We start from the raw sequence: 21908 nt of genomic DNA, 5'->3' as shown, positions 1-21908 counted from the left end.
GTAATCACACCGTTCCTCATTAAGAAGTACCAAGTACTGATAACCTACTAGGCGCTGCTTTGTGTGCTTGCTCTCCAAGTGTTAATCCATTCAGTCCTAGTTCAACCCGGTGAGAGAGGCCCTGGTATCCCAATCTGACAAACAAGAAAACTGAGACACAGAATGATTTAAAGAAAGGAGCACGGGCTTTTCAATCAGGCAGTTCTGGGTTTTAATCCAGCATCCACCTCCCCAGCTATGCATGACGTTGGGCAAGTTGAAAAGGTCTCTGAGCCTTTGGTCTTTCCCACCTCTGTGAAACGTGGGTCATAATAATACCTGACCTAGCAGGACGTGAGAATTCATGCAAGGTGCTTAGCACATGGTGAGAACTCCATACACTCAGAGGTATATTTATAATATGTTAATGAGTTGTTTCATCCTTGGCACATGGTATAGACATCCAGAAATTGAGTTGTTTACTAAATACAAGTCACTAATCCAGCTAGGGGCTGGCCTGGTGGCGCGGCGGTTTAAGTTTGCACGTTCTGCTTCTTGGCGGCCCGGGGTTTGCCAGTTCGGATCCCGGGTGCAGACATGGCACCGCTTGGCAAGCCATGCTGTGGTAGGCGTTCCACATGTAAAGTAGAGGAAGATGGGCGTGGATGTTAGCTCAGGGCCAGTCTTCCTCAGCAAAAAGAGGAGGATTGTCAGCAGTTAGCTCAGGACTAATCTTCCTCCAAAAAAAAAAAAAAAAAAAAAGAAGTTACTGTTCCTAGAAGAACTGCCACCAGGGTTTAAGGATGGGGATGCTCTCTCTTTTCTTGGGGCGGGGGGGAATGCTCTCTTTTTTGACTGTTTGCAAGAGGCTCCTGGAATGCATTTGAACGTTCTCTGAACACTCGTTTATTAAACTTTCGTGCAGCACGAAGTCGAGGGAGAAAGGAGGAAGCTTCCTGGAAGTGGTCTGATAGGCAGGGTGAGGCCCAGTTGAGATTTAGGAGGGGCTCTGCCCTGCCCGTAAGGCTGGAAACTAGGCAGCAGTCCTTGTTACTTAAGTACAGTTTTGAGGAGTGCTCCAGAGGAAGAAACTCAGTCCCATGAGAGCCAATAACAGGGGCTTGGGATCTGTTCCCCTTAGTGAGTAAGGCTTCCAAGGAGGCCTGAAGGTTAGGAGACAAGGAGGAGCATCCCAGGGGAGGGAGGGTGCGTGGAGGCCAGAGGCCGGGTGGAAGAGTTTGGGTTGCTGTCAGGGTATCAGGGGAATGGGCGAGTGCCTGCTGCTTCAGGATGGGAGAATGAGACCTGGAGAGACACCACAGGGCCCCTTGCTGCCCCACTGTTCCTCCTCTCCCTCCTCTTTCTCCTCCAAGGAGCCCTGCTCTCTTTTTCAGTCTCCTTCTTTCTAGGATATGCGCCTGCTGAAGACTCTCCCCCTGGAAATGTTTCCCCAACTGTCCTGCCTGCCCAGGGTATTTCTCCAGCACAGCTAAGCATTCATCTCTTCATTCATTGACTCCTTTCTTTTCACAAATAAGCCACATAAAACTTGAATGCTACATGGGGCCGGCCAGTGGCACAGCAGTTAAGTGCACATGTTCCGCTTTGGCAGCCCAGGGTTGGCCTGTTCGGATCCTGGGTGCGAACATGGCACTGCTGGTCAAGCCATGCTGTGGCAGGCATCCCACGTATAGAGTAGAGGAAGATGGGCACAGATGTTAGCTCAGGGCCAGTCTTCCTCAGCAAAAAGAGGAGGATTGGCGGCAGATGTTAGCTCAGGGCTAATCTTCCTTGGGAAAAAAAAAAAAAAACCTTGAATGCTACAAAGAGAGAAAAATAAAACTTCAATTACCCAGAGGCAACTGCTATCAATATTTGGATCTATACTCCTAGGTTTTGTTAGAAATGCGTATTGTTATAAAAACAGGACACACTGTATGAAAATTGCATTTATGGGACTGGCCCCATGGCCGAGTGGTTAGGTTGGCGCACTCCACTGCAGGCGGCTCAGTGTTTCGTTGGTTCAAATCCTGGGTGTGGACATGGCACTGCTCATCAAACCACGCTGAGGTGGTGTCCCACATGCCACAACTAGAAGGACCCACAACGAAGAAATATACAACTATGTACTGGGGGGCTTTGGGGAGGAAAAGGGAAAAAAAATAAATAAAAAAAAAGAAAATTGCATGTAATAAAAACTTTAATATGCTGCAAACATTTTGCCACATTTAAACAGCTACATAACAGCACTGTTAATGGCCACCTGAGATTCTATACCATGTGTCAGAAATAGTCAACCAAAGGCCTACTGTCCATTCTTTCTCAAATATTTAGTGAACACCTGTTGTGTGCCACGACTTTGATTGAAATTGAGGCTGATGGCAGGACTTACTATCATAGTAATACGATTGTAAATGATGTACCACTCAGTATCCTTGGGGCTGAACGTCTGTGCGAATCTGTAATTATTGACTCAGAAAAAATTCTGAGGAACACATCTACATTAAAGAGGAGGCATACTTTAAGGTCAAATTACCCTCCCATTAGGTTTTACCAATTTACACTCAAACCCACTTCCTGTGGTTAGCCTCCTAATAAAGCCCATTACTTTCTCGACTTCCTCCTTTGGTTCTTAAACCTTCTGCAGGCTGGCTTTTGTCCCTAGTACTCCACTGAAATTATTCTCACTAAGGTCATCAGATATCATCCAGAATGCCAATTTCAGTGATTGCTCCGTTTTCTTATTTTTTTTAAATTTATTTTTATTTTTATTTTTTTTGAGGAAGATTGCCAGTCCTTCTCTTTTTGCTGAGGAAGCCTGACCCTGAGCTAACATCGTGCCCATCTTCCTCTACTTTGTATGTGGGACGCCTACCACAGCATGGTGTGCCAAGCAGTGCCATGTCTGCACCTGGGATCTGAACCGACGAATCCCGGGCCGCCGAGAAGCGGTACATGTGAACTTAACCGCTGTGCCACCGGGCCGGCCCCTGATCCGTTTTCTGGCCCTATCTTCATTGTCCTGTTTGGGGCATTTAATACCTTGGACCACCCTTCTCTTCCTGAAATATTCTCTTTTCTTGGTCAGGTAAAGCCAGTCTAGTCTTCCTAGCCTCATTTTACAGCCAGGAAAACGAGGTCCAGACAGGTACCAAGTCTATTAAAGAGGATGGCACACTGTTGAGGCTTCAGATCCAGGCATCCCTACTCCCACAACCTTGAGCTTCATTTTGAGTGTGAGTTTTGGAATCCTTGGTGATGTCTGCAGAATCTTCTAGTGTTTTGCTTTGTGTTTTTTTGCTGAGGAAGATTAGCCCTGAGCTAACATCTGTGCCAATGTTTTTGTACTTTTATATGTGGGTCGCTGCCACAGCGTGGCTGATAAGTGTAGGTCTGTGCCTGGGAACCGAAGCCACCAACCAGGGCAAACGGGAACACTCGGAACTTAACCACTGCGCCATGGGGCCTGCCCTTCTTGTAGTGTTAAGAGGGCCTCACATGGGAAATTTGGCTGGTTTTACTCTTTCTTGGAAGAAATTTCTATTGCATTTCTTTTTTTTCAGCATTGCTAATGTAATGGGTCCTCACGGCCTTGCCTGGAACAGGGTCCTAAGGAGGACTCAGTCGTGCGGTGGAGCCCCTAATTGGGTGGCTTTCCACCCCTGAGAGTTGGGGGATAGGAGGAAAGCGGCCCAGAAGACATTGCCGAGGATTCCTGCCATGAGACTCAGAACCGGGCTTTGGGGCCAAACAGCCGCCTGCCGGGTCTGGGACAAACGTGCTGAGGGCTTTGCTGGGTGACCTGGGACCATCAGCACCCTAGTGCGACATATAACAGTCGCTTCTGTATAGAGCTGTTTGGAGGACTTAATAAGATCAACATACGTAAAGCTCTGGGCTCCGCCTGACACACGGTAGACACTCAAGAACTGGTAGTTACTCGGTTCTTTAATTTCGATTTCAATTCGACCTCATTTGGGCCTTCCAACTATTCAACCATGCTCTGGATCCGCATATGGAGATTTTAGGTCACCATTCTATTGAGGCAGAACCCGAGGATCAGAGGGCGAGCGCTTGGCCTCGAGGTGGCCGCCAACCGGACCCGCGCGGCCCTCGGCCCTGCCAGGAGCACCAGGCTGCCCGGCCGGCTCGGCGCTCCCAGGCCCCACGACTCGCCCGGCCGCCGCTGCCGCAGCCTCGCGCACTAGCCTCTGCACCTGGCCGCTCAGCGCCATCTTTGATCCTGGCACGAGGCCTCACTTCCGTACTTCCCTCCCCCCGCAGGAACAGCCGCGCACGCCCCAGGCGTGGACTTTCTGGGGATGGGGTATCCCAAACCCGTCATGCCTTGTCGCACTGGCCGAAAAGAAGAGTTTCTCTCTTTTTCTCGGATCTTGAAGTCGGCTCTCTGACCAATTCAAAAATGGCGCCCATAGCCTCACCTCCCCAGCATGCTGAGGGAGGCGCAGGGGCAAAGGTCGCGTTGCAGTGCGCCAGCGCGGGGGGCGGGGCGCGGAGCCGTCCCCATGGCAACCCGCGTGCGGCCCTGGCGTCTCGGCCCGGCGGGAAGCGCGGGTGCTGAGAAGCTGGCGACAGGCGGGGCTGCGAGCGCAGAGGGCCCCGGGCGGCCGGGGCCGCTGCAGGACGAGACCCTGGGCGTGGCGTCCGTGCCGTCGCGGTGGAGGGACGCCCAGGGCTTCCGCGGGGAGACGGTGAGGGTGCGGGCCCGGCGCGGGCGCGGGCGCGGGCGGCGGCCCCGCGCGGCTGCCGGGCCAGGTGCCGCCGTCCCGCCGTTATATTTTTATATTTTAGTCCCCAGAAACCGACCCGTGGGGTATCTCGTCCCAGATTCCCCAGTCTTTGAACAGCAACAAAAGGGGTTTTTCTTTAAAACCTCTAAAGATCTCACGTCTTGAAGGATTTTCTGCAGTTTTGGGGCATTTTAAACTAACTTGCGTTTTAAAAATGACCAAACTGCATCTTAAGGTCGTGAAACGCCGGCTTTCGAGTAGTTTAATCAAAAGCACGCAGAACGAGGTTCTTGGGTCGGGGGGAGGCAGGGCTGGCGGGTGTCAGGTCTCCTGGGGGTCTGCGTGCAGACTCAGCGCCTGCTGTGCGCAGGGAGCTGCTGGCGCTGGGGATTCCTCGGGAACGAGCTTCCTCCTGGAGCTTCCGCGGGCCGGTGTTTGCAGGGACCGAAGGTGCACAACGGATGCAATAAGTAGGGTCTGTGGCGTGTTAGGAAGTGAATCGTGCCATGGACAAACGAAAACGCAGGGTGAGGGCTTAGAAGGACTAGGGTGGGGAGTAAGCGGGTGGGTTGCAGGGTGGGCTTCATTGAAAGGGTGACATTTGAGCAAACCCTTGGAGGAGTGGGAGAGTTAGCCAAGTGGATACTTGAGGCGGAACCGTCCAGGCAGAGCAAATGGCAAATGCAAAGGCCGTGGGGTTGAAGTAAATCGGGTGTGTTTGAGGAGGAAGGTGGGGCTGGAGAGGAATGAGGGAAGGGAGAGTGGTCCTTGGTGAGGTTGGAGAGGGTAAGCAGAGACAGGTCAAGTAGGGCCTGTTGTAAGGATATTGGTTTTTCCTCCGTGAAAATGAGGAGCATTGCAGGGGCGCCCCGCATTTCCCAGAAGAGAAAACTGAGGCTTAGCCTGCCACCTGCAGACCCCAGGTCGTCACCAACACCAGTGAGGTTTCCCTGAAGTCTCACCCTGGGGACAGTTTTCCTGCCTCGGTCAACTGTCTGCAGGTCTCAAGCCAGCATTTGCTCTGGCTTCACAGCACTTCCCACTAAATTGTGCTGCCCAGGAATGTTCTAGTTAAAAGCAGACAGTGGATATTTTAGTTATGTCTGTCCATCCTTAGCACAGGTTAATGTATAATTCACATTCACTGGCCTTTAGAAAAGTACTTGAAATAGCTCTTGCTGGCTGGAGATTCAGATTTTAGAAGACCAGGCTGGGAACCACTGATTCAATCGAACTCTCTTTCTGCCCCCAGAGAAGGAGATTGAAGCCTGTTGATTTTCTTGTAGCTAAGGTTTTAACCTGTCGGGTTCTGAGAACTGACTCTGATAGCCCAGGTGTGCACGCCTTCCTCTCTGAGGTTGGTTCATTTGCCTCAGCCTCTCCTGTCTTGCCACAGATTCTTTATTAAGTTGTAAGAATGTTGCAAGAGGCGGAAGAAAGTGGTAAGTTGCTTTTTCCAAGTTAACTTTCTTCTCTTTATAAAAGTTATCTGTGTCCAAAATTTAGAAAAAATCTGGATAAGCAAAAAGAGTGGAAACAAAAATCACCCCACAATCTCATTCCCCGGCCATTTGGTTTGTACCTGACCCATCGCTGCTTTGTCTGTTTTCCCCCACGTTTTTCTTTTTTACAAAAATGGAATCACACTGTACCTAACATTTTGTCGACCCATTTTTTTCGCTTAATACACTCTGAACATCTTTCTGTGTTTAAAAAATTTGTTTATAACTTCGTTTTATTTAACCAGTCCCTCTTTTTTTGGGAAGATTAGCCCTGAGCTAGCATCTGCCGCCAATCCTCCTCTTTTTGCTGAGGAAGACTGGCCCTAAGCTAACATCCATGCCCATCTTCCTCTACTGTATATGTGGGACGCCTACCACAGCATGGCGTGCCAAGTCGTGCCATGTCTGCACCTGGGATCCGAACCAGTGAACCCCAGGCCGCCGAAGCGGAATGTGCGCACTTGACTGCCGCGCCACTAGGCTGGCCCCTAACCAGTCCCTTTTGATGGGCTGTTAGGCTATTTCCCATTTTTCTCTTATCAATAAACGCTGTGAGTGTTTCAGCTAAATTTTTATACAGTTTCCTAATTTTTTGTAAGTTCCTTTGGAGACGGCGAACATTGGCCATGTTGCCGTGCAATACCGGAGTGTACTTGCATGTTCCAGTACTGGATTTGTTTTTGGTATTAGCGGTCTTTGCCTGACTTGACTTTTTTTGTCGTCTTCTGATCTGTTCAGAGGGACAGGGCCCTGGCCTTTGGTTTGAGTGCACAGACTCTTTTGGTGCTCGGCTTTGGGCCAGTTCCGTGGTCTCTTCTGCCAAGTGGGTCTTGTTAGAATACTTCCTGTGGGGTTAAATGAGATGCTGACGGGGCAGCAGGTTGAAAGCGCAGTGCCTTGGGGTGGAGGGGGTTCTGAGTCCAGCGGCCCGTCCAGCTCTGAGATAGGCGCCTCCTGAGCATGCTGACCCGGCTCGTCCACTGTCGCTCAACCTTGCCTGACCCTGGAATGCCTGGAGAGCCTTGAAAAAGACAGATGTCTGCGTCCCACCTCCAGCGATTCTGGCTAACTTGGGATGTGGCGTGACTGGGGAATCTGGTATTGTACAAGCTCCCAGGTCATTGCAACGCACAGCAAAACTTGAGAGCTGCTGGTTGATCCGTCCTCCTTTGTGGCGGTTGCCTTTCTGGAGCCCCTTCTGATCCCATCAGAACATCTGGTGTTTTTTCCCTTGTTTGTGGTAAGAGACGTGTGATATAAAAGTTACCACATTGAAGTGTACGATTCAGGGCTATCCACTCCATTCACAGTGTGCAGTCGTCACCACTGTCTAGTTCTAGAGCTTTCTCATCAGTGGCTGCATCTTGGGCGTTCAGGTCTGTCTCCTTTGGGCTGTGCGCTCCCAGAGGGCAGGGAGAGGGTCTCGTGTCCTTTTGCATCTCCCGAAGGCAAATGATTTTCTCACGTCCTGTGGTCCTCGGCAGGCTTGCTGCCTTCTCCCCTCCTGCCTGGAGTTAGGCTCTGCAGCCTCCCTGCCAGCCCGCCCTCACCTTGGCGGGCTCCACACTCATGGCACCCCATGCTGGAGGGCGTTTCCTTTTAACCTGGGGTCTAGCCTCCTACAGATTTTCAAGATTTAAATCCATGGTTCTCAGCCTTTTGGAGATTGCTGGACAGTTTTTTTTTTTAAAGATTTTATTTTTTTTCTCCCCAAAGCCCCCCGGTACATAGTTGTATATTCTTCGCTGTGGGTCCTTCTAGTTGTGGCATGTGGGATGCTGCCTCAGCGTGGTTTGATGAGCAGTGCCATGTCTGCGCCCAGAATTTGAACCAATGAAACACTGGGCCGCCTGCAGCGGAGCAGGAGAACTGAACCACTCGGCCACGGGGCCAGCCCCTGCCGGACAGTTTTGATACTAGATTTTTCCCCCAAGTACACCTGAAGGGATTAAAGGAGGCAGACAACCCAGAATGGCCTGCAGTGACTGCGACTTGAGGCCAGTGTGGCAGGACAGCATCTCCAGCTCTGGGAGGACGTGGTCATCGCCCTCTTCACGTGGCTGACTGGCAGCTCCAGGGCCTCCTTTGAGGGCTCTTTGCTGCCCTGATGGACTGAGAGGTGAGTTCAAGTCAGCAGAAGAGGGCCCCTGACGTCGGGTTGGGGCTCGCTTACTCCACACTCGCTTACTCCACACTCGGAGGTCTCGCCAGGCAGTTGTCCGTATTGCATCACAAAACCCGCTCAGCTCCACTTTATGCCCAGGATATTCCTGCTACACCTCCTGCTTCTGCTCATTAGCATCAGAATGTCCTTCAGCCCTGGATCAAATTTCGGGCCTACTCCGGAGGAGTTTGCAGTGTTCCAGAAAGAGCCCTGAGTTAGCCAGGAGTTGGCCCAGCTGCCATCTGGGTGTGTGCCGGACTCTGCTGGGGAAGGCGATGGGAGGGAGGGCTCTGGGGACCAGAGGAAAAGGGGAATTCTGGGAAGGGGTGCAGAGGTGGACCTGAGTGCAGGTTTGCTGAGGTTGCAGTGACAAGCTGCTCCAACGGGCCAGGCAGTGTCCCTTTGTGGGCTCTCCGTTGGCAGTATGCCTCAGCCTCTGCGGAGGAGCCCTGTCCTACCCCACCCCTTCCCAGGTGGCACCCGGCCTGGAGTGGAGGAAAGGGGCCGAGTGAGCACCACCTGCTCCGTGAGGGGAGCTGAGAGATGCTGGGCCCTGGAGGTGGCCAGAGGAAGCATACAAGTGAGGGGCAAGGCCGCATCTGGAGTCTGGGCCCCTCCCCGCCTGCAGCATCAGCGTCACCTGGGGGTTTGGTGGCTAAGCAAATTCTCAGGCCCCGCCCCGGACCTACGGGACTGAAACTCATTGTGGGGGGAGGGGGTGGGGAGGCAGCAGTTTGTCCTTAGCAGCCTCCAGGTGCTTCTGTTGAGAACGCTGGTCTGGAGTGGCCTCTGGGGTCCCTTTCTGCTCTGGAGTCTGGGGTGCCGGTTGACAGGTAGAGCGAGAAGCTGTGCACCAGCGTTTGCTGGCGGTGCTGCCACCCAGGGGGAAATGGGGCTTGGCCTTCAGCCGCACGTCATCCCGACTGTCACACATTCTCTGTATGGCGCCATGTGTCCTCATCCATAGGACGCGTCCCCCCACCTTAACAGATCTTAAGAAGAGGTGTCTCACGCCCGTACGTGTGCCCAGCATAGTTTCCCCTGAAGAGCCATTGCTAAATAATCTGTGTGTTTTACAATCGATGGTTAAGGCGCTCTAGAATGTATATTGTTAGTGAGAAAGTAACCGTATTCTGCTTACAACCCCTTACTGACACCCCGTGAGCGGGTGTCTCTGGCTGGATGGGTTCTGACCGACTGAATCGCACGTCAGCCCCCCTGACCGTGGCATCATTTCCCCTCTGAGGCTGAAGGCAGGGAAGAGCCCCCGTTCTCTCACAGGGCGCCCCTCCGGGCCACTCTTGCTTGCTGCCTGTGGGCAGGTGGCTGGACAAGAGACCCAACGGGGCTATTTCCTCTGTCATGACAAGTGTTCCTGGAATTGGTCCTGTAGGCCAGCCACCTTTTTTCAGGGGTGAGACATTGTACGGTGGTGGTCTAGGGGTCAGGGAGCCCTCCCAGAGCCCTCCTGGGTATTGGTTTAGGACTCTGATAGCATGCAATGGAAACCAGCCCAAATCAGCTCCTGTCACACACTTCTTTTCCTTTTTCCTTTGGTGAGGAAGATTGGCCCTGAGCTAATGTCTGTGCCAGCCTTCCTCTATTTTATGTGGTACACTGCCACAGCATGGCTTGATGAGTGGTGTGTAGGTCTGTGTCCAGGATCCAAACCACAAACCTCAGGCCACCAAAGTGGAGCACACAAACTTAATCACTACGCCACTGGGCTGGCCCCAGACACTTTTCCTCAAGATGCAGAGGAGTTTCCTGGCTCAGCATGGAGGTGCAGCTGGTCCTGAGGAAGGGGCAGGAACCAGAATCTAGACGGCTTTGGGGGCCCTCCCCCCTCTCCCAGCTCTGCTCTTGCCTCGCAGCCCCTGAGGCCTGTTTCTGCACGACTCCTGTCCCCACGGTGGCGCCGGCTGATTGTTGGCACCCAGGTTCCATGTTTCTGTTCCAGGCACGTGCCATTTATCTCGTTGAGTCTTCATCTCTGTTCTGAACTTCCCCGAGAACCTGGTTGGCCTGGCCAGGGTTAATGTCCCCTCTCGCTGGGTCCGTGGCTGCAGTCCTGGTGTTGGGGCCTAGTCTGTAGCGTGGGTAGGAGGTTTTCTAAGAAACGGCCTTGCGTGGTGGGCAGATTCTCTAGAAGGTGTCTCTTCACCGTTCTGGGCCTCAGTTTCCTTCATCAGCAAGACGCAGGAGTCCTGACATTCTGGGTGTCTGCGGGACCTCACGGGCAGGAGCGCTGGGTGCCACCCTGGGCTCCGCCCTGAGGCCCGCCGCCTCCCATGCTGCTGCAGGCCTGAGGCCCATGGTTTGGGAGTTGTCCTGCCTCCCCCGGCCCCTCCCAGCACGGGCTCAGTGGCCGGCCCAGGCTGCCGAGGCCCGGGAAACCAGGGCCCTGCCCACCCCCAGTCTCCTCTGACTTCTCGGGGGCTTGTGACGGGAGCCTCACCCCTGCTCTGGGCACACGCCACCTGGCATGGAAGTCGCCGCCCTAGGTGGGAGCCGAGGGCAAGCCCTCCCCTTCTGGGGGCATTGGGGCCTCAGCCCCAGACAGGTCAGGGTCAGGCAGATGCGTGTGTCTTGCACCGTGGGCGCCCGCTCAGGTGTCCCGGAGCCGGGAGGAGAGCAGCGGTTTCTTACCGGTTGACAGAAGAGTTGGTGCAGTGGCGTTGGTTTTGAGCTTTCTTCCCCACAGATTGTCCTTAGAGCTTCGGCGTGTCTCATTGGCCTGAATCAGGAATGTGGACAGACACACCCGGAGAGTGGGTGCTCCTGTCTCTGGACAGTGCTCGCGGCCGTGATTTTACGTCAGTTTCTGCATGGAGACGTTCATGTCATCTTCTCTTAGGAACATTGTTTTGAGTTCATCTGATGTGATTAGTGGCCAGGATTTTAGACTGTTTATGACTGAGAGACAATTCAGTGTCCCAGGTCAGACTGCCCGGGTTCAAGCTCCATTGCGATCACCTCTTTGCTGTGTGATCTTGGGTGAATTACTTAACTTTTCTGTGCCTCAGTACCAACATGAGTAATGCACAAATAGGATTTGCTTCATAGGGTGGTTGTGAGGATGAATAAGATACGGGTAAATCTTTAGGGACACTGCTTGAATTGGCACTTAATAGCCAACATTATTACCATCTTTGTGGCTTCCAGGAAGTTTGAGATTCACCCACAGTCTCTTGAAATTTTGTCTCCTCGTGTGCACTTTCCGATCCCCATGCCCATCCATTAATTCCTCAGTGTGCACATTCCCTCGCGTGTGAAGACAGATGAGACCGGGTTCTTGTGCGGGAGGAGCTTGCAGGTTGGTGGGAGGTGGCCGGGCACGGAGACAGCTAATGGAGTGGAAAGGGGAGGTGTGCACAGTGCTGAGGCCTCCAGGTTCCAACAAGTGCTGCCCTATGGGGCCGGCCCCCTTCCTGTGGGCTCGCCAGCACTGACCTGGTGGCTAGCCCCGACCCCCATGCCGGAGCAGGGAGCATGGGCTCTGGGCCTTGTCATGTGCGGGTGTCTGGCTAGTGGCCAGGGGAGAGGGCCTCTCGTAGACAATGGTCTCAGTGATACAGGCCTCAGTTGGCGAAGCTTGGTCGTGTCCATAAGAAAGGGAGGCTATGTCGACTTCCCTGGTCTGATGTCCGTCCCTGTGCCCAGCTGAACAGGGGACAAAGGACTGGGGACAGGGAAGGGTGGAGAGAAGGGGCAGATGGGGAGCAGCTGACCTTTTGCCGACTAGCTCTCGGACGCACATGCCTCCTTTGAGCCGGGTGCATGGAAGGTGCCCACCGCAGGGCTGCCTGGAACACGGCAGGTAGCGAGGAGTCCTGCTCCGGCGGCGTCTGAGGTTCTCTGTGTGCTGGTGGGGACGGCCACTGCTGGCTCTAAGATCGCAGGATTCTTGTTGCTGTCAGCATCTTCGAAAAGGCCACTCCTGCGTCCCCTCCAGATGATGTCACCCAAAGTCCTGGGTCAGGCTCTCGTTGGGTCTTGTTGGCCATCGCGTGGCTGCAGGAGAGGCTGAGTGCTCTGACTGGCCAGCTGGAGGTCGTGCGTCCATCTCTGTGGAGCAGGGGAGGGCTGAGGGTCAGCGCCACCAGACCACACAGATTGGGTTCTTCCTGAGAAAGGTGGGCCAGTCAGAGGAGGAGGGGACAGATTTGGGCAGGCGGAGTGAGCAGAGACACGGCAGCCAGCAGGTGAGCGCTGAGCAGAGGAGGGGAGCGCCCTGGGCAGGGGCACGGGAGGACAGCTGGCCGGTGACTGGTTTCCATCTCCTTCTCCAGAAGAGTTGCCAGACGGCCAGCGTTGCCACCGCCGATGCAGCCTCCCAGGCCCGGAAGCGCGCAGACGCCGAGGTGCAGACCGAGGCCCCTGGGCCCGGCGTGCTGCCTGCACCCCGGCACGACAGCGCCCGGCTGGCGGCCTTCCTCCGGAGAGTGGAGGCCACGGTGGTCCGCGAGCTGAACAGGAACTGGCGCAGCCACGCCTTCGACGGCTTCTCGGTGAACTGGACCGAGCCGCAGTGCACGGTAGGGAGTGGGCCGGGTGGGGGAGCCTCCCTCCTCCTGGGGCTCGGCTCAGCCTCCGCCCCGTCGGGAGGCCGTCTTTTGTGCCACGCAAACAATATTACCAACAATAGTAACAGCAGCCCCTGGGCTCTGACTTTTTGCCAGGTGTGGGGCTCAGTGTCACAGGACTGATGAGTTGTTGGGCAGTGTTGCCGCCCTTGGAGTAGGGGCAGGTGTTACCTCCATTTTACGCTGGGGAAGTGCAGGCCCAGAGCTGACGCAGCTGTTCCAGAGTCACACCGAGCCATCAGGCCACGGGCAGGGTGTGAACCTGCCAGTCTGACTCGGGATCTTATTCTCCCGACTGCTCGGCCGGGGCTCCCCAGGCATCACGCCTGCCGGCCTTCTCTGTGCCATCTCAGTCGGTCCTCAGGACAACTGTGAGGTAGTGCTGGTCTCATCTGCATTTCATAGATGAGGCCCAGAGAGGCTAAGTGACTTTTTCAAGGTCACGTCACAAAGCTGTAACTGGTGGAGCTGGAATTTGAGCCCTGGTCTGTGTGGTTTCACTGCCGAGCTCTCGTGACTTCAGCGTCTCCACGTTTTTCTGCTCTTGAGGGACAGCTCAGAGCTGTCACCCCGTAAACAGATGTCCAGCAGGACGCACATCTGAGGCTTCGAGATCAGAGGCCTCTGAGTGAACGAGGGGCTCTTGGCTTTTGCTTCTCGCTGGGCTTCCTCCTCCCAGCGTGCGGTGCCTGTGGACAGGCTGCTCCCTCAGCAGCGTGTTAACACTTTTTTAATACAATGTTTTCTTCCTTTAGAAACGGAGATGAGTAACTTTGTGTTCAGAGGTCCTAAGACTTCTCGGCCCCTTCCTCTCTTGCGCCTTCCTTCTGTCTGTTTCCACATGGACAGCAGCCCTCTTCCCCCGAAGCATTGGTGGATAGAGGAGAGTCGATTTATTGGAGAGAAGTCCTCAGAATCGCTCTGAAAACCGGTAGCCGAGGCCGCACCAAAGTGGAGTCCCTGTCTCCTTTTAAGCAGGGCGCGGGGAGACCCCAGTGAACGCAGATCTCAACGCCTTCTCTCCCTCCCACCCTCCTGGGCCTTGCTGATGCCCCATTTTACAGTTGCGGTCAGAGAGCTTGAGCTTTTGTTCTTTCTTCTTAGGGCTTGTCCACATTTCTGTGGCTTAATTTGGTCCATGTATGTAATGCTTTCCCCCCCTTAAGAAGTATCAATTCTTTCCTGATTACCAAAGCAATACGTGTCCATTAGAATAAATTCAGCCTTTATAGACATACAGGACCTGTCACGTGTGGCCCGTGAGAGGGGACGTTGGTCCGCAGGCCTTTGGAGTCGCCCCTGCGCTGACTGATGTGTAGCATTACTGTTGCTACAGTTGTCATTAAGAACATTTTAAACAAAAATGGAAAGCACGGGACGTTTTGTTTGTGACCCTTCTCGCTTGCCAGAGCTCCCGTGTCAGTCCGTATGGAGGTGCCCCTGTCTTTCCAGCAGCCGCCTCCTGTCCCACCGCGCGGACGCAGCGTCCTTTCTCCGAGTCCCCTGTCGGTGGACAGCCCAGGCGGCAATTTCGCTTCTAGAAATGTGTCCTCCAGAAGCATGTGACCAGGGGAGGGTGAGAACCACGGCCTGAGTGGCCACGTGCGCAGTCCCCGCTGGCCCCGAGTCTCTGAGCCGCTCGCGAGCGCCGGCCGGAGGAGGGCCTTCAGGTCTTCCCGTTCCACAACTGGCCCGCCGCAAGTCTCTCTCACTTTGTCTTCTTTTGCACCAATTTCTTGTTTATTTCCCTGTAGCGGAATTATTTTGGCTGTTCTCTGTCTGTGCTCCTGCCGTCTGCCTGTTGGCCTTGGCGTCCGCTGCTGTCCTGGCTCTGCTGTTGTCACCCCAGCAAGGCTGAGAAGCTGCTCGAAATGCAGAACTGTAATTTCAGAATTCTAAAACAGTGTGACAACATTGTCGAACACTTAGAAGTTAGAGACACGGAAGAAATCAGCTGGGGGCCTCCCACCAGGACCTTCCATCTCTCTGCTGGGTCGCTTCCTCCCTGCTGTTTCCCACACGTGGTTGCTGACAGCTGTGAGTCGCTGCGGTCCATGTCAGGGTCTTTTCTGTTCAGAAGCCAAGCCTGTTCTGTGTTGTCAGGTTGCTACACAGACTTCACACTTGTCCTTCTAAAGTGCCACGTAATGTTGCAGCCGTAAACCTTTTTTTTTTTGAGGATGATTAGCCCTGAGCTCACATCTGCCACCAATCCTCCTCTTTTTGCTGAGGAAGACTGGCCCTGAGCTAACATCCGTGTCCATCTTCCTCTACTTTATATGTGGGACGCCTACCACAGTATGGCTTGCCAAGCAGTGCCGTGTCCGTACCCGGGATCCGAACTGGCGAACTCCGGGGCTGCCGAGAAGCGGAACGTGCGCACTTAACCGCTGCGCCACTGGGCCGGCCCCCATAAACTTTTTTTGAGTCAGGTTTATCAAGGTCTGTTTTCCATACAGATAGATTCGCCTTCGTGCTGTGCTGAGTCTCTGCGGACACGTGGCCGCCACAGGGAAGGTGTAGAACAGCCCATCATCCCCTAATTTCCTCCTTGTATGGTCTCATCTTTAGATTTTATATTGTACTGATCATTGCCGTTATAAATAGTGTTATGATAAGTAACTTAAAAAGTATATAGTTTATTTTTTTTTTAATTATTATTTTTTTTTTGAGGAAGATTAGCCCTGAGCTAACTGCTGCCAATCCTCCTCTTTTTTTGCTGAGGAAGATTAGCCCTGAGCTAACATCTGTGCCCATCTTCCTATACTTTATGCGTGGGCCGCCTACCACAGCATGGCTTGCCAAGCAGTGCCATGTCCACACCCGGGATCCGAACCGGCAAACCCTGAGCTGCCAAAGCAGAATGTGCGCACTTAACCGCTGTGCCACCGGGCTGGCCCCTATAGTTTATTTATAGTTTATTTTTAATGTAAACCTTATTGAATATAACATAAAAATGTGCACAGAGGGGCTGGCCCCGGGGTCGAGTGGTTAAAGTTCTGTGTGCTCCACTTCAGCAGTCCAGGGTTTGTGGGTTTGGATCCCAGGCACAGACCTACTCCACTCATCAGCCATGCTGTGGAGGCACCCCGCATACAAATTGGAGGAAGATTGGCACAGATGTGAGCTCAGGGCTAATCTTCCTCAAGCAAAAAAAAAAAAAAAGAGGAAGATGGGGCAACAGATGTTGGCTAATGGTGAATCTTCCTCACTCTCTGAAAAAAACAGTGCACAGATATGAGTGTTCAGGTCCATGACTTTTCACAAAGTGAAAACATTTGTGGAACCAGAACCCAGATCAAGAGAACACATGTTACCAGACCCCAAAGTTGTCCTCATGCCCCCTCCACCTCCCACCCCGCTGTGTAGCTCTGTTTTAAAATAACAGCTCTATTGAGACCTAATTCACGTGCTGTGTAATTCACCCATTTAAAGCGTGCAGTTCACTGGGTTTTAATGGATTCCCAAAGTTGTGCAGCCATCATCACAGTGAATTTTAGAACATTTTCGTCACTCAAGAAAGAAACCTCGTACCCATTAGCAGTCACTCCCCATGTCCCCAAACCCGGGAAGCCACCAGTCCAGTTTCTGTCTCTCTAGATTGGTCTGTTCTGGACATTTCATATAAATGGAATCCTGTGAGGTGCTGGCTTCTTCCACTTAGCGGAGTGTTGTCGCAGTCCGTCCACGTCGTGGCATGGATGGCTCCCTCAGTCCTTTTTATGACCGAGTAATACTCCATTGTAGGGACATACTGCACTTGCCCGTCAGCTGGTGGACGTCTTGGCTGTTATGAATAATGCTGTGAACATTTGTGCGTGTTTTCGTGTGAACCTGTTTTCAGCTCTCTAGGATATGTGCCTAGGGGTGCAACTGCTGGGTCATATGGTGACCATTTCTCATTTTGAGGGGCTGGCAGGCTCGCTTCCACAGTGGCCGCATCATTCTGCAGTCTCACTGGCAGTGCATAAGGGTTCCCACTGTATAGCTTTTGACAGATTTCGGATTCTTTCCATGGGACAGTTTCTTAAATGGGGTTTTGAGGTCAAGAAGCATGAAACTTTTCACAGGAGTTTCGATCTGTGGTGTACCTCCCCTCCGGGCGTGTCCGTGCCCACCCCCTCACTGTGGCTGGCATTGCTATGGGCTGAGAAACAAGATGCCAGAGCTTTGAAAATTTTTCTGTATGTGTGGTAAAATACATATAACATAAAATTTACCATTTTAACCATTTTTCAGTGTACAGTTTCATGGCATTGAGGACATTCACATAGTCGTGCAACCATCACTACCGTCCCGTTCCAGAAGCCGAAGCTTTTGAAATGATGTGAGAACTGATGTAGGAACAAGGCCCAGCTCTGATTGGGTGCTGGCATCTGTCGTGGTTCTCAAGGCCCTTCCGTCTGGGTTTCTGGAAGCATCTTGTTGGCGGGTGTCGGAATGCGGCTCCACATCTTCCTCCAGGGCCGCGAGTCGACTTGAATAGCTTTCAGGGCTTCAGGTGGCCCAAGCCTGGGTGTGGGTTAGGTGGCCATGAGGCTACCTGCTGGGTGGCTTTGGGGCTCAGGGTTGAGGACGGTCTGTCCCTTGCAGGTGACCTGCCTGCACACCCTGGGCTACCCCCCAGCCCAAGGGCAGGGTCTGCATGTGACCAGCGTCTCCTGGAACACCACTGGCTCTGTGGTGGCCTGTGCCTATGGCCGGTGAGTGGCAGCAGGGGTAGGTGTGGGGCAGTGGGAGGCACTTGGACCCTCGTCTGAGCCTCTGTCTCCCCATCTGTGCAGTGAAGGGTTGACCCAGAGCTTGGTGGTTCTGGGAGTCTTTCTCCAGGCTGCCTGCGTGGGGTTGGTAGCGGGTTGGGAGGAAAAGAGCAGGAGTGGGAGGAGCTTCGAGCCCAGGACTCATAGTGCCCACCAGCCATCAGCCTTCCCACCTTCTCCGTGAGCTTTCTCTGACGGGCTGGGGTTCCCCCACTCTGCCACTGCATGGACCTATCTTTGGTTCCCGGGACCCTTTTCCAGAGAAAGTCATGCCCTTGGGGTGCCATGGAGGAGCCTGTGCCACTTTGATACCCAGTACAGTGTCTGGGTGAGATGGGGACACGGGCTAATCTGTCTGAGGGTGGTTTTGGGGGAAAGGGGTCAGGCGATAGGAGAGAGATGGGGATGGGGGGCAGTCAGGATAAAGCCCAGCCCAGGGGCAGGGCCAGCTCAGGCATGTCTGTCTGTAGACTGGATGACGGAGACTGGAGCACCCTCAAGTCCTTTGTGTGTGCCTGGAACCTGGACCGGCGAGGCCTGAGCCCCCGGCAGCCGTCGGCAGTGGTGGAGGTGCCCAGCGCCGTCATGTGCCTCGCCTTCCACCCCACACAGCCGTCGCACGTTGCAGGTGAGCTTTCCACCCTGCAGAGAGCGGCCAAAGAGGAGCTGTCCCCTGGGCCCTCAGCCGTGGGCGTGGCCAGGGCAGGACTCCTGGGAGGCAGAGACCACAGGCGCCTTGACCCCTGGACTCAGGTGAGGATGCTGAGTGGGCCTGTGCCAGGCGTGGAGGTCAGGGGAAGCGGAGGCGGGTCCTCAGCAGAGTCTTGAAGGGCGCGGCCACGCGGAGGTGCGGTCTGGCCAGGAAGGAGGCAGGGTGAAGCAGGCGCCCTCTGGGAGCCCACGGGGTGTAGGAGCGGGCAGGTGGAGCTGGAGGGAGCGGCAGGGTGCTGGGCGGGAGAGCAGCCTGGCAGTGGGAGAAGCTTCCTGGGGCAGGCACAGCAGGACGGAGTGTAAGGCCTGGGGGACCGGGACTTGTCCTCCTCAGGGACCGTTTTCATGGAAGTGGCTCTGAGTCCTGCTCTGTGGGCGTGTGGGGCGGGTGCCTGGCCAGGAAGCTGGGCTGCTGGGTGGGGGTCAGCTCCTGCTCAGGCCCGCCTGGTTCCGCAGGTGGGCTGTACAGTGGCGAGGTGCTGGTGTGGGACCTCAGCCGTCCTGAGGACCCTCTGCTCTGGTGCACAGGCCTGACAGACGACACACACACAGACCCCGTGTACCAGGTCAGCACTGTGGGCTGCCCGGTGGGTGGGGGGCCACCTCTCCCCACTTGGAGCGGGGCCTTGCTGTCATGGGCCTGCTCTTTGAGGCAGAGCGGGAGAGGGCGCCTGCTTGGCACAGCTGTGCAAGGTCGCCAGGGAGTTGCAGTTGGACAGCTGCCTTCAGCATTCTTGGAGCTCCCTGGGCATGAGTCACACCCTGCCCTCAGCAGGAGCCACCCCCAGGGCCATCCCAGCCTCCTGGCCTTGAGCTGCAGTGCGGGGCTCCTAGCTGTCCTGGCTTTCTGCTGGCACTAGGGGAGGGACCCTTGGGTCTGCTACCTGGTGGGTGATGCGGCTCCCAGGCCTGCCCCAGAATTCTCCCTGTATTTTTTCTGGAAAAGAAGGGCAGGGTGGGGGTGGGGAGTGGGCTGGGGGGCAGGCATCGCTTTCTCCACTTTGCCCCTGCACACTGTCCTCCCAGGTGGTTTGGCTCCCCGAGCCCCAGCACAGCCACCACTTCCGCGTGCTGAGTGTGGCCACCGACGGGAAGGTGCTGCTCTGGCAGGGGGTCGGGGCGGGCCAGCTGCAGCTCACCGAGGGCTTCGCCCTGGTCGTGCAGCAGCTCCCACGGAACACCAAGCTGAAGAAGGTAGGTGGGGCCACGCCGAGGTTGCTGCCCCTGCAGACAGGCCCCAAGGCAGCCACCGCCTGTGGGACCTCCCTGGGCCAATGAGCCGCGGGGGTGGGCAGGGGCGGGCACCAGTGCTACCAGCCCAGCCATGACCTACTGCGTGACCTCCTCGGGTCACAGTGTCCACTTGCTTGCCTGGGCTCCTTTGGGACACTGTGACCAGTGCCCTAAGCTCTGTCCTGTCGTTTGTTTCTCCACAGCCTCCCCGTGGGGAGACCGAGGTGGGCACCACAGCGGTGGCTTTCTCCAGCTTTGACCCCAGCCTTTTTGTTCTGGGCACGGAAGGCGGCTTCCCACTCAAGTGTTCCCTGGCAGCGGAAGAGGCCGCTCTCACGCGGATGCCCAGCTCTGTGCCCCTGCGGGCCCCGGCACAGTTCACCTTCTCTCCCCATGGCGGTCCTGTGTACTCTGTGAGCTGTTCGCCTTTCCACAGGTAGGAAGGCCCCAACCTGGGCCTCGGGCACAAGGAGGGACCCTCCAGGCCACGCCATAGGGCTGCAGTCTGTCCTGAGCCCAGGTCTTCCCACGTGAGCCCTGGTATCCAGAACGCTGGTGGCTGGCCCCAGGGAATTGGCCCCTCTCTGCCAAGGACCCCAGGTTTGGGGGTGGGGGCTTTTCAGGAGCCTGACAGCCCGGGAGGAGGCCGGCAGGACGGCCCCAGCACTCATCCCTTGCCTGGCTCTGCCCTGCCTCCTGTCTAGGAACCTCTTCCTGAGCGCAGGGACCGACGGCCACGTCCACCTGTACTCCATGCTGCAGGCCCAGCCCCTGACCTCCCTGCGCCTGTCCCCCAAGTACCTGTTTGCTGTGCGCTGGTCCCCAGTGCGCCCCTTGGTGTTTGCGGCTGCTTCTGGGGAAGGTAGGAAGCAGGCACCACGCTTGGGTCGGGTCAAGCGGCACGGGCCCAGCATGTGCCTGGAGTTCTGGGGGGAAGACTGCACGTGGGTGAGGACTTCCCCCACGTGGGAAGGAGAGCTGAGCTGGGCGACAGCCTGACCTTGTGCTGAGGCCTTGACTCTCGAGTTTCTCTTCTCAGGGGCCTGGGGAACTCTGAAGAGGCTCAGAGGCTGCTGCCCAAGGTCCCTCTCACCCCACGCATCTCTCTTCCTGAAGGTGACGTGCAACTGTTTGATCTCCAGAAAAGCTCCCAGAAACCCACAGTTTCCATCAAGCAAACCCAGGATGGCAGCCCTGTCTACTGTCTTGAATTTAATCGCCAGCAGACTCAGCTGCTGGCCGCTGGCGATGCCCAGGGCACAGTGAAAGTCTGGCAGCTGAGCAGCGAGTTCACTGAACAGGGGCCCCGGGAGACAGAGGACTTGGAGCAGCTGGCGGAGGAGGTGGCCACCTGAGGACAGCAAAGCAACAGCAGGGTCCTGGCAGAATGTCCCTAGATACAGAGGCAGGTGGGCGAGGCCCCATCTGTGCTGAGCTGTGTGTTTCTTCTGGAAGCTGAATGAAGACAGACAAGCTTTTTGGGGAGAGTCATTTATTTGTCTTTTACATGAAAACAGAAAATTGGGGGGTGGGGGAGTGGAGAACAAGAGGGGAGCTAGCCAGCTGCTTAAACTTTTCTGAAGTCGGAATGGGGCAGCTGGCTGCGAGACAGGAATCTGGGTCCCCACAGCAACACGGCAACTGCGACTGGACCAGAGCGGTTTCTTGAAGCACCATTTTCTACTCTCTTTTCTCAAGCTAAGCAGGTTTAAGGTTACACTGGAAAGTAACACTGTGTGGAATACTTAAGAGCACAGAGATGAGGTGACATGCAGCAAGGTGACGGCAGGGCAAGCAGTGGTGGGCCAGCTAACCTAGGAGTGGAGCTCAGTTCACGAAGAGCGAGCGGGTGAACTCGACGTAGTCGAAAGCGGTGGGGAGCTCGCGGCCCTTGCTGTCCACGTAGGGCTTCATGTGGGAGACGCAGTAGTCGGCTTGTTCCCGAGTCAGGTTCTGGAGGGAAAGATGGCACCCGTCAGACACTGAGGCAGGGGTGGGGGCACACATGCCCAAGCTCAGAGTCGGTGACATCAGCTTCGAGCGGACCGGAAAATGTGGTCTGGACCAGGCACAGCTTCATTTGTAAGTGGGGACAGAACGCCTGCACCGAGCACAGGAAGGCTCAAACGGGGGTGGGGGGAGGGGGTCCTGTTACTCTAGACTCAGCTGTGCCCCTAACCCAGGGGCAGCCTAGGGCTTTGCTTTTCTAAGGAAACCTCAAG

General features: G+C 55.1%; 2 protein-coding genes across 45 annotated transcripts in view; one reads left to right on the top strand and one right to left on the bottom strand.

The window, feature by feature from the left end:
• The first annotated feature begins 4477 nt into the window (after nt 1-4477).
• On the top strand, nt 4478-21165 carry DYNC2I2 (dynein 2 intermediate chain 2). Of its 2 annotated transcripts, none has more exons than XM_008520007.2 (9): nt 4478-4691; nt 12689-12934; nt 17576-17685; nt 18213-18370; nt 18910-19019; nt 19480-19647; nt 19890-20122; nt 20391-20548; nt 20803-21165. In XM_008520007.2, the coding sequence occupies exons 1-9, from the start codon at nt 4506-4508 to the stop codon at nt 21039-21041; spliced, it is 1608 nt and encodes a 535-aa protein (XP_008518229.2). In that variant the 5' UTR covers nt 4478-4505; the 3' UTR covers nt 21042-21165. The 2 variants fall into 2 exon arrangements, with proteins under 2 accessions (XP_008518229.2, XP_070452904.1); XM_070596803.1 differs by having other exon boundaries at nt 4484-4691; nt 20726-21165.
• SPTAN1 (spectrin alpha, non-erythrocytic 1) overlaps nt 21162-21908 on the bottom strand; it is a 64800-nt gene continuing 64053 nt past the window's right edge. For all 43 annotated transcript variants that reach the window (XM_070596762.1, XM_070596758.1, XM_070596770.1 and 40 more), the window contains one exon: nt 21162-21639. In XM_070596762.1, coding sequence (XP_070452863.1) covers nt 21514-21639 — 126 coding nt within the window. In that variant the 3' untranslated portion in view covers nt 21162-21513. The remainder of the gene's footprint in view (nt 21640-21908) is intronic.

This window comes from Equus przewalskii, chromosome 26 (genome assembly GCF_037783145.1).
Source record: "Equus przewalskii isolate Varuska chromosome 26, EquPr2, whole genome shotgun sequence".
NCBI classification, from domain to species: Eukaryota; Metazoa; Chordata; class Mammalia; order Perissodactyla; family Equidae; genus Equus; species Equus przewalskii.
The sequence above is the reverse complement of the archived record's forward strand: the minus strand, read 5'-3'. Positions and strand labels throughout refer to the sequence as shown.